Source organism: Dipodomys spectabilis, unplaced genomic scaffold (genome assembly GCF_019054845.1).
Source record: "Dipodomys spectabilis isolate Male_0828 unplaced genomic scaffold, ASM1905484v1 ptg000174l, whole genome shotgun sequence".
In the NCBI taxonomy this organism is placed as follows: domain Eukaryota; kingdom Metazoa; phylum Chordata; class Mammalia; order Rodentia; family Heteromyidae; genus Dipodomys; species Dipodomys spectabilis.
Genome location: NW_024870851.1, coordinates 6656441 through 6668888, shown reverse-complemented (window position 1 = coordinate 6668888; position 12448 = coordinate 6656441). Strand labels below are relative to the sequence as shown.

General features: G+C 40.1%; 1 protein-coding gene across 1 annotated transcript in view; it reads left to right on the top strand.

The window, feature by feature from the left end:
• The first annotated feature begins 6972 nt into the window (after positions 1-6972).
• Positions 6973-12448, top strand: part of Nostrin (nitric oxide synthase trafficking) — a 63683-nt gene continuing 58207 nt past the window's right edge. Inside the window, exon 1 of the mRNA XM_042694233.1 lies at positions 6973-7168. Within this exon, the coding sequence (XP_042550167.1) occupies positions 7142-7168 (27 nt within the window). The 5' untranslated portion in view covers positions 6973-7141. The remainder of the gene's footprint in view (positions 7169-12448) is intronic.

The following is a 12448-nucleotide window of genomic DNA, read 5'->3' as shown; positions in this document are numbered from 1 at the left end:
CATAATGAATATTAAATCCTAGAACATTAATACAGGGCACCATTTTTACCTATATAAAGTAAGCTAATTATGACCGTTTAGGCTCAGATTTTAAAATGAGGCAAATTTTATAAAGTAGTAGGGGGTGCAAAGCCTATTTTATACAGTTTTTTAAAATACAGTGTAATGAGATCAAATTGTGCATAAAAGTTACCTTAGATACTACAAATTAAGCTGGCTATTCACCAAAATAGATGTGGCTTCCACTATGGTTTAAAGTACTTATTTGTACTTCTATAGTTGGTAGAGGGGTGGGTTTTTTTTATTTGTTTATTTCTATTCTGAGGTTTTGGGGAAAGTTTTTTTCAATTATTGTTTTGCTTTGTCTTTTGTTTTGGTTTGAATATGTGCATTTGAGTAAGGCTTCAGAAATCCATTTTCCAGCTTTGGAGATAAACAAAATAAGAAAACATGCCAGGCACCAGTGGCTCATGCCTGTAATCCTAGCTACTCAGGAGGCTGAGATCTGAGGAGCACGGTTCAAAGCCAGCCCAGGCAGGAAAATATGTGAGACTCTTCTCTCCAATAAACCACTAGACGCCACTAGAAGCCACCAGAAGTGACTCTGTGGCTGAAGTGGTAGAGCACTAGCCTTGAGCTGAAGAGCTAAAGGACAGCTCCCAGGCCCAGAGTTCAAGCCCCACAACCAACAAAAAAACAAAAACTAAAAAGGAAAGGCAATCACTTCTGCAGCCCAGGACTAAAAGTAACAAACAGGTCATTTAATAAGAATGAGAAGTACGTGAAGATGGCCAGTAGAAATGATGTCACAAATGATACACACTGTCCCTGCCCATGGCTCTCACATGTCTGAAATAGCAACAGAGGACAGTCCTGGCTCCCAAGTCAGCTCCAAAAGGCCCCAACCTGCTGACAAGCACGATTCAGAAGAGATGCTGACCTCGGGAAGATGCATCAAAACCTGTTTAGGTTGGTCCTGACATCAGAGTGCTTTTGGACATGTAGCCCTCTTGTCGCCAGCCTTCTTGCCAGACCTGCAACCTGACCCCTGTCTGCCTGACTGAGTACTTCTGCTCCCTCTGACCTCAGTAGCTACAACCACAACCTCCGGAAGGAGGCTCCGCCCTCCACCCCAGTATGTTCATCTTAACTGGATAGAGACAAACTCTTAGTTGTTCCTGGCAAACTTTTCAGAATTCAGCTTACTCAAACTTATTCATAACATTATGGCACTCTTCGATTTTAGTCTTGGTCCCAAGACTCTCTTTCTTTCATCTGTTTGTATCTTCTGTAACCAACAAATCTCCAAGAAAGTTCTCTAAGTGGTCTCTTGGGACTCCCGCTGAGTCTCTCCCCGTTTCCTGCTTGTCAAAGCTGTTTTGATTCCGTGTCAGAGCCTCCCAAGTGCTTTTCAGTCATTTCCCATTTTAGAGTTCCTGCCCAGAAGGTCACACTTATCTTCCCTTTCAGTGTTTGGAACTCTGTTTCCGGATAGCTAATGATATAGACTTACCCTGTAATGCAGTACTGCCTGCCTGGTCAGCCAAAGGCACCAGCTAATGGAATCATTTTCTAAGAATTTAATTCAATCAGATAAAAGCAGTTATTTATGAATATTTACTTTGCTTCTTGGCTATAAGAATCTCATTGAGTCATGTGATAGGGTAGATCATTAGACTAAAAAGTTGAATACAATGGGATGAACAATTCAAAAGAGATGTGTGCAATGAGTAGCCTTAAGTACAAATCAAAAGTGTAATTTGGAGAAAGTGATACACTGGACTCTAGAGATAATATAAGGCAAGTTCAGAGAAAGACATGCAGATAGAAGGGACAGCACAAGCAAAATCCTGGACATATACGATAACAGGGCACATGATTACCATTTCACTCACCACCCCTTCTTTGCTAAAAATTAAAGTGAGTGAGCATAATATTATCATCCTCCTCCCCCAGTTTTCTGCTGGTTGATTGCAAATAAGACTTTCCTGTCTGGGCTGACTTTGAACGACAGTTCTCGGGTCTCAGCATCCTGAGTAGCTAGGATTATAGCTACTACCGAGATCTGTTTTTTTTTATTTGTCTTTCTATAGGTTTCTTAAGCAACATGAATTTTTTTCAAATATTGAAAATCACACAGAAATGTATGAGGTAGAATGAATTGTCTATCTATATATCTATATCAACTATATCTCCAACTTTGGAGATGCATGGTAATCTGGTGTGCCTAGATCTATCTCCAAGCTAGGATCATACTTTTTGCAACCTTTTTTCAGTACACATAACTAAATGTTTTATCCTATATCATCATCTTTTGGTTGTTTAATAACACATTGTTGGAACTGAATGGCAGTGTGGTACAATAATAAAACAAGGGCTCACTAGTATGAGATTAGTACAGAAATGTTACTTTCATGTGACCTTAACTATCCTTGCCTCAGTTTCCCTGAATGTGTTTTAAAGATCCAAATAGTACATATCTACCTCAAATGCATTTATTTAAAATGTTATTTGTAAAGCACTTAGAGTAGTGCCTGATAGCCAGTAAACACTATGTTTGAACTCAAGTTACCAAGTCTCTATTGGTGACGTATGCTTATGCTGTTGCCAAACTTTTGCAAGTGTTGGCTACTAAAGAAATTTTCAAGGAAAGTTTTGAATTGCCCTTATTACATTTGGCTTTCAATTTCTTATTAACTTACCAGCCAGCATCCAACATTTACTGAATAAATGTATACTAATGTCAACTACCTTTGAAGGCAGCATACAAAAAAGTAGATAGTGTCCCGTGCAGTAGTTTCCAGGTCAGACTTAAAACAAATCCATTGTAGATTTTCTTTCTGCCGAGAGTCTGAGCACAGACTGGGAAAAGAACCTGAAAGATTAGGAGCTTAGAGGTCAAGCAATAAGTTAAACTGAAGGTGTGGGTTGGAAGGAAGACAGAGTGTGAATATAGGCCAGACATAGAATTCCAGGGACAAATATGTGAGCAAAGAAATGCTTAGGGACTAAGTGTGGTAAGCCTTCTCTGAGAAGCTGCTTCATTATATGCACATGCACTTCTCATCAACCTGTGGGTACACTGAGGTCATATTAATTCCAAAGCTACTGGACTCTATCTGACCTCAGCCTCCAACTGGGCCTCCAGTCTCCCTAGACCATTCCTGAGAGGGAGGGGTAAGGGTATCCTATATAGCTCCAGGACACACTTGTTCATATATGTGGCCTGATAGTGACTTGCCAGTCTCCACCCCGGCTGCTACTCTTTTCAGCCACACCCCCGCTCATCCCATTCCAGGAGAGAATTCTCCACTGAGGTCTGTGGAAGGGTATCTGTACCATAGCATGTGCGGTCTGAGAAGACACTGACCTCCTCCAAATGGGCATGTAGATCCCCGCATGAATTTAGCTTCTCTTATTTCTCTGCCTATTTTTAATAATCTCTGCTGAAGTTCAAAGCCTGTCCCTCCGGGCTGAGTTGAGGTGAAGGGAGGAAAAGATATCAGGCAGTTACTCCCTCGTGTGTATTTCTGCTTTATCTCCCCAGTTACTCAAGAACAAATATTGACTAACCATGGAGGTAGACTGAAAAAATAATTCCAACTCCCAGCCCCCTGTGCATTGATGACTTTTGCAATAGGACATTCAGCTCCACCCCCTGGAATGACTTATGATGACTTTGCTTAGCTGCATATGGATAACTTGCTGATGTGTCTGGGCTCCTCAACAAGCCCTGCCCTAGAAGCAGCCAGCTTAGACTGCTGGCTGATAAAAATGGCCTCAGCCAACCACCAGCTTACATCCAGCTTCCTGACACAGCAGAGCCCAGGAGAACCTGCTGTGCCTGGCCCAGCTATGATCAGTAGAGGTGCAGCAATGACCTGCTTTGTTTGAGTGCAGAAGAGAGGTGAAAACCACCAGCTACCACACAGATTACTGAGCAAATAAATGTTGTGTCATTTGAAGCTACTGGATTTTCTGTTAATAAATACCGTATTATTTCAAAAGAGAACAGACCTAATTCTCTTTCTGACCTGTAATTTTGTAGAGTTCTGAGACGTTGCATAAATAGACTCTTCTTCTTCTTCTTCTTCTTCTTCTTCTTCTTCTTCTTCTTCTTCTTCTTCTTCTTCTTCTTCTTCTTCTTCTTCTTCTTCTTCTCCTTCTCCTTCTCCTTCTCCTTCTCCTTCTCCTTCTCCTTCTCCTTCTCCTTCTCCTTCTCCTTCTCCTTCTCCTTCTTCTTCTTCTTCTCCTTTTCCTTCTCCTTCTCCTTCTCCTTCTTCTTCTTCCTCCTCTTCCTCCTGTTCCTCCTCCTCCTCCTCCTCCTTCCCCCCCTCCCCCCCTCTCCCTTCCCCTCTTCTTCTTCTTCTTCTTCTTCTTCTTCTTCTTCTTCTTCTTCTTCTTCTTCTTCTTCTTCTCCTTCTCCTTCTCCTTCTCCTTCTCCTCCTTCTCCTTCTCCTTCTCCTTCTCCTTCTCCTTCTCCTTCTCCTTCTCCTTCTCCTTCTCCTTCTTCTTCTCCTTCTCCTTCTCCTTCTTCTTCTTCCTCCTCTTCCTCCTGTTCCTCCTCCTCCTCCTCCTCCCCCCCCTCCCCCTCCCCCCCCTCTCCCTTCCCCTCTTCTTCTTCTTCTTCTTCTTCTTCTTCTTCTTCTTCTTCTTCTTCTTCTTCTTCTTCTTCTTCTTCTTCTTCTTCTTCTTCTTCTTCTTCTTCTTCTTCTTCTTCCTCTTGGGGCTTGAACTTAGGGCCTGGGTGCTGTTCCTAAGCTTTTTTCATTCAAAGGATAGTGCTCTACCACTTGAGCCATGGCTCCACTACTGGATTTTTTTGGAGATAAGAGTCTCACAGATTTGACTTTCCTGCCTGGGCTAGTTTCAAATTACGATCCTCAAGCTCAACCACCTAAATGGCTAGGATTATAGACATGAACCACCAGAGCCTGGCTAGTAGTCAAACTTCTAATTATTGCTTTGTATTCAGCCAACACAATCTGCTTCCCTTAGTCTGTGAGAGGATACAGGGGCAAGGCAGAGTTTATGTCTGGAGGCATGAGGGAAATTAATCCAACTTCTAGGAAAGGTGCAGCAGAGATGTCTGAGGATAAGGATGCCCTAGCAATCTGCAGTCTAACCACACAGATTGCAGTAAACAGTGTGATTGCATTCCTTACAGAAACTGTCTTGGGAGGTCGATCCTCCCATTTTCAACCGATTTACAAACAAAAAAACAAAAAACAAAACTCTATTAACATCGGTTTTTAATCTGCATCAACTTTTTTCATCATGAAGAGGTATCCTAATTCCAGTGTCTTGACAGCTGCTCAATATTGTGGCCTCCAGTGATGGAGTTCCTTTGGATAAGCCAAAGAAACAATGATATTAGCATGTGGAGATCCCTGACTAACAACTGCACCTTCTACTCTTCTGGTTTAAGGTAAATCATTTTCTTCATTATCCCTTTTCTCTTCATCATCATTTTCAAAGACTTTACCTGGAGCCTGGACACCACAGCAGATGAATGGTCATATGCCAGCTAGCCAGGTTCAAAAGGATATTTTCGAGCGCTAAACATTGGCCAGGACAATGTAGATGGAGCTGCTATCAGGCTTGGATCTGCAGTTGTCACAAATTATTAGGTCAATACTTGATAATGTTAGGATTGTTAACTAGGACTACAGGTGCAAAGGAAACAATAAGAAAAAAAAGTTACTCGTGGTTGATTTCTAGTTCTGCCCATGTTTTGAATGCTGAGAAACAAGACCAAACAGAAGTGACTCTGTCTTCTATAGAGAGGTAGCCTCTTGGTTCAGTTAGGCAAGAAGTTGAGGATGGTTGAGTTAGGCCCTGAGAAGTGGCTCCTGAGCATCTTGCCTCCAAAGAGCCTTTCTTGACATGTTATGATTCTATTGGTACAGGTCTCCAGATGTTCAGTACTGAGCTCTGGGTGATTTAGGGCAAGTGGAATATTAACTTGATATGTGATAGGCCTTGGATTCTGGATCTGTTGAGTTGCATATTGATATCAGGGTTTTGATATTGAGTTTTTAAAATTTTGTTTAGTGGTTCTGTGATCATGGTGAGCATCATGGTACCACTTGAGTTGCTCTACAACAGACAATACCTGAAGGTGCTATAGCCCCACAGCAAGCCAACACCAGTTCCTTCTTGGATTCCTGTCTCTCAAACTCAGAGATGACATCCATAGACAACGTAGGCTTAGCGTGCAAGTATGGAATTCATCCAGGCGACAAGAAGCAAAAGAATGGTTTCAATAGAAAGTTGCTTGCGAAGTGGTTCAGTCTAGGGGTTTTATATACTGAGCTGTTCTCTGATTGGTCATAACTTATGCAAATGAGGCATTAGATAATCACAGAAGACCTGGGACAGTTACTGAAGACCTGGTCCTCAATCAGGTCTGTCCTACATATTCTCACACTCAGGATCATGGGAAGGCTAATTGAACTGAGAAGGCAAAACTAGGAGAGTGAGAGAGGGAGGGAGAGGCAGGACATTCTGTCCCCTGTGGCTGGGGCTTTTTGAAACAAACTTAACAATTCTCAAGGTCTAGTCTCCTTTTGTTAGGTCAACAGTGCTTCTCTGTTGGGAGGTTTTTCCAGGGGCCTTGGGCCCTGACAAATCTATCTATTTTACTGATTTTTACCTATCCAAAATCAAAGGCATGTTATGGGCAAGTTGTTTGTCTCAGGAATTAACTAACCTTGCAAGAAACAGTTTCTCTTTGGGTCCACAAGGCCCCTAAATGTAAAAGCAACATAAAACACAGAAAGGATAAACAAGATTGGTACAAAACACTGAGGAAACATGAGTTCCCCATCACCCTGGGACATTGGAGCTCCGGGGACTTTCTTCAAGGCTACACCTTCCAGGACTCAGGATCCTGCCTCTGAATGTTTGCAGAAACGGTTCTCACAACCTCACACTGCCTCTAATGACCCAGAGCCCTTCTTTGCTTTTTCAGGAAACAACCGGGATAAAAGTCCAGGGCTGGAACTTCCTCCTCTCTGTGTGTGGCAAGGCCTGACGTACTCTAGGCCCTTTGAGTCCCGGAAGTGCAGGACACACCCAACCTTGATTGCAGTGTCCAGAATGCTGGAGCATAGGTAAAAGGACACAAGCAAAACACAACATGAGGGATCCACTAACAGACTGCTCGGTGAGTAGCTCAATGAAGTTTGCGTGTCTCTTTGAGGAAGGAGGGGGTAGATTCATGTATTAAAGGATTTTTAACTTTAGAAATGTGAAACTCTCAGAAACCAAACATGTTAAGGTATTATAATGTCTGTGGTTTTACTTTGGTTTAATTTGACACAGAGCTTATTCTAAGAAATGGCTGTAATCGTTATTTTTCATTGTGAAATTCATAGGAAAAAAATTAAGTGAACGTGTAGCATCATATTTGGGTCTAGATGGTGGGTGTTTATAAAATAGTTTTAAGATGCACACCAATGGTGACAACAGTGTGTGTGGAACACATACAAAATCAGGCAGCATGTCTGTAACCAAGTGTTGTCTGTGAGAATGAAACTAGGGAAAACTTTTTTGCTTTCTTCCACCCCCAAAGTATTTAGAGTTAACAATCCCAAATCCTGTAATATTCAGGGTAAACTCTCCAATCTGTTTACCCTGTAGTTGTTCTCGTGTATTTATTCATTCCCAGGAGCATTACTACAAATAGAGGATCGTCATAAGTCCAAAGCCATTGTGAGGTCATTAGTAGAAACGGCTGAGATACGATTCAGAAGAAAAGAAGCACCTAAAATAAAGGGATGGTGTATTTGTTTTAAAAATAGAGCAGTTGGGGATTGTTCGTGTCTTATCCTAATAATGATGCTGTAAAGCTAAAATGGTAACATGAGAAGCAAGGGCCTATAGTCATTATGTATGTGTTTTATTAGAAAGACTATGGAGAAGGAAATAGGCACTGTGTAATAAAGCCATAAAGAAAATAATCAACAGAGAATTATTGATTTCCTCTTTGTTTATTCAAATAATAAGGAAATCACGGGCTTAGAAAAGATGGAACTATACCTACCATTTTTCAAAATGAGTCAGAGAACTTAAATGAGATGAGTTAATAAATAGTCATCTTTACCTATTTACTTTTCTAAGTGCAAAACTAACTGTGTTTAATGTATAGTGGAATTTTAACAACATGGTGGTCTATACCTGCTAAAAGTAAAACTTTTTCCATTATTTCTTCAACTTCAATCTCTCCATTAGTAGTTACAGATGACTTTTATTTTTTTCCAAATTTTTTATTGTGACTAAGTGGTTATATAATTTCCCAAATTTCACAGTATAAAGATAACTTTTAACGAAGTCTTTTATTGATCATTTGTTTATTTACTTTCTCTTACTAGCCCACTCTCCTATCTCAATGTTAATACCTGTTTTGATGGTTTTTGCTTTTTGTTGTTAATACCTGTATGGTTTTGGGATTTTTTTTTTAACTGTACAGGCTTGGTAGGGTGGGACTGGAATGATAGAAATGGAACTTGACACTGATAGTCATCAAAGGAGAAAGTCAATGCCAAGATAATATGAAAGAGCGAATAAATGAGACAAAGTTCCATAAAAAATTTTAAAAAAGGAAAAAAGTAAAAGGGAACTAAGGCCTCACACCTTTTTGGTAGACAGCGCAGTGTATCATCTGATCAGGTCCTGGGAGAAATGTTTTCTAAGAAGCTTCTAAAGATCCTCATCTCTTCACTCTTGTGTCTCTTTAATGACACACTGCTGGGCATCTGGGGCTCCTTATCCTATTCTGAGCTGTTGTTCCAAGGACTTTAGTCCTTGTCCATAATTCTGAAGGTTATTTCTATGGGCCTATTGCCACCAACCATATCCAGGAGTCAAGGGGATACAGATATCTCTTCTTCCGCTGTTTTTGCACCCTCTAAAATCATGGTTTATTTATTTATTTGTTTATTTATGTGCAACTCTCTCATCTTCATCAAGGTGGTTTCCTGGTGCACTCAGGAAACTATGCTCTGTGACGATGAGACTAGTTTGTGAGTGAGATGAAATAAGGACGTGGATTGCAATGGAATGTTCACAATTCATTACACAGTTTTAGCAAAGAACTCAATGTTTTAATAGCCTGCAAAATGCTTATCCCCTGAGTCCCAAGAGCTACACAGAGCATGATTTACTTAGCTATATTTCTTAGCTTGGTCCACAAGTAGATCATAGTGGGTTACATGAAGTTCAATGGAAAAGAAAAATCTCTCTCTCTTTTTAGTTTTGCCAGAACCAGGGCTTGAACTCAGGGTTTCAAGTTCTCAGTCAGCTGTATTTGTTTATGACTGGTATTCTATCACTTGAATCATAACTCTAGCCCAGCATTTTGCTGGTTAATTGGAGATAGAACCTCATGATTTTCAGCATTGGCTGGCTTTGAATCACAGTCCTCTAGTTCCTAGCCTTCTGAGTAGCTAGGATTGCAGGTGTGAGTCACTGGCGTTTGGTAAAAGATTTTTTTATGACAGAGTTATTATACACATCTAAAATTATTGCTTTTTCTCAGTCATAGTTAGAAAGTTTAGTAATTGTTAGGACTTGTTGCTCAGCATATTAATTAAAAAGGACAGATAACAGTATACATTTTTAAATATGGTTTATAAATGTGTTTCAATATGGATGCCTCTGTAATCCTTTTGTATTTTATACATTTAAAAATAGTATTCTGACTCAAACAAATTTTCAAACTACCAAAGGCAGCCCCAGTACAAAAGGCTTTAAAAAGTTCTTTGAGGTCATGGTCCAATGAGAAAATTGGATTGGTAGCTGGGCCTTTCAACCTTGAATAGCCAGGTCAGCATCTGTTTTCAAATGGAGTAGCACAAAGATTGCCTAAATATTGCAAGGCTTTTCAGTAATCTTCAGTGTCAGAACTTATTTAAAGAAGATGTTTTATAGTTCTGTTTTTGAAAAAGAAAATAATTGGCCCTGGGCTTGAAGCCTGTGAGCTTAGCTTCCTTCAAAATCTAAAAATATGCTATGGGAAGTCATCCTCAAATCCATGTTCAGAGAAGCAGACAGGATCAAATTATCCCCAGAGGAGATAATCCAATCATTTGAAAAAACAGAAAGTGCCACCTTCCTAAAAAAACAATGGAATAGGATTCAATAGCATATAAAGCAAGTTGTGGTCAGCATTTCATTTCTTACACACTCAGGATCCAGCAGAGTCTGACAAAGCCAGCCTCTGGTGTCCACATCACCAGCTTCTTCCCTCACACCATCAACGGTTGAAACATCACCAGCAACTCTTCATGTTAATGATTTAGTTCAGATACCAGTCTGAACTTCCCACTTTGGCAAATCAGCTTGGGAGTCTCACCAGTTGTGTCTATCATTAACTCAGAAGGTGCTAGTGAAAAGGACAATAGCTCCTGGGAGAGTCAGAGATTGCACTGCAGAGATGAAAAAAAACATAGCATAGATGCTGTGTGGTCCACAACATCCCCTGGTATGCATCAGTAAGATGTGTCACATGCCACTCTACATTGATTACACTTCTGTCTTCTGAGCTATAACAAAAGGGACAGAACGGAGTAGATTGTGTTTTCTGTATTACCTATCTATGACTGCCTGCTACAGGATTCCAAATATTAAGAAGATGCTCGATAAATACAAGTACTAGTTATTGCAAATAAGGGAAACCATGGGACCTATGTTTCTTTGGGCCTGGCTTACTTCACTTAATATATTTTTTTCCAAGTCTTTCCATTTTCTAACAAATGGGGCAATGTCATTCTTTCTGATGGAGGCATAGAATTCCACTATATAGCTAGCTAGCTAGCTAGCTAGCTAGATCTATCTATCTATCTATCTATCTCTCTCTCTCTCTCTCTCTCTCTCTATATATATATATATGTGCATGTATACATATATGTGTGTGTGTGTGTGTGTGTGTGTGTGTGTGTGTGTGTGTGTGTATATATATATATATATATATATATGTATACATATACCACATTTTCTTGATCCAGTCATCTACTGAGGGGCATCAGGGTTGGTTCCATATCTTAGCTGTGGTAAATAGTGTTGCAGTGAACATAGTTGTACTGGTAGCTTTAGTATGGTCTTGTTTATGATCATTTGGGTAAATGCCCAAAAGTGGGATTGCTGGGTCATAGGGGAGCTCTATGTGGAGCCTTTTGACGAACCTCCATACTGCTTTCCAAAATGGTTGAACAAGTTTACACTCCCACCCACCATGCAGTAGGGTTCCCTTCTGGCCACATCCCCTCCAGCATCTTTTGTTATTAGATTCTTGATTATAGCCATTCTAACTGGGGTGAGGTGGAATCTCAATGTTGTTTTGATTTGCATTTCTTTTATGGCTAGAGAGATTGAACATTTCTTCATGTGTCTATTGGCCATTTTTCTTTCCTCTTCAGAGAAGTTTCTCTTTAAGTCTTTAGCCCACTTATTTATTGGGCAGTTGTTTCTTTGAAGATTTGTTGTTGGGGGATTTAATTTTTTGAGTTCCAAGTATATTTTAGATATGAGACCCTTGTCCGTTGTACGGCTAGTGAAGATCTCTCCTAATCCATGAGCTTTCTATTAATCTTGCTAGCTATGTCCTTTGCCATGCAGAAGCTCTGCAGCTTCATGCAATTCCATTTGTCCAACTTTTTTTTGATTTGTTGTGTTTCTGGGTCTCTATTATGAAAATTTTGGCTTGTGCCAAGGAGACCTAGGGTTTCTTCTATTCCTTCTTGTAATGTTTTCAGGGTGTCTGCTTTGACTCCAAAGTCTTTGATCCATTTAGAGTTGATTCTGGTGCAAGGTGATTATAAGGATCTAGCTTTATTTTTCTACAGGTAAATAACCAATTTTGCCAGCACCATTTACTGAAAAGAATGTCTTTCTTCCATTCTTTTTTTTTTTTTAGCTCCCTTATCGAGGATTAGGTGGCTGTAGGTCTGTGGCTTCGTTTCTGGGTTTTCAGTTCTATTCCATTAGTCCTCAGGTCTGTTCTTGTGCCAGGACCAAGCTATTTTGAAAAAGCCAAAAGCTATGTACATATGACCATATAAGATAATGTTAAGTGAAATGAACCCCAAGATAAGGACACAAATATCTTTTTTCTTTCTTGCTATTGTTTCTAATGTATTTATAATGTACCATGTGATTTTTTTTTGTTGCTTTGTATGTTCCTCCCCCATGGTATAACCCCTGTTTTCACTGTATTTGATGTCGGTGCCCTGCATCTTGTATATACACTTCTCTAATTCTGGGATGGGAAGGGGAAAACCAAAATGCTTAAATAAAGAGGTTGACCCATTGTAACAATCAGATGTACAAGACACTATGCTGAAAACGAACTTTACAACTTTGGCAGAGGGGACGGGAGAGGGGAAAACAAAGGAGGCAAGAGTGCTCAGTAGGAAATGTCCTCATTACCTTGCTCTTGTAACTGTAA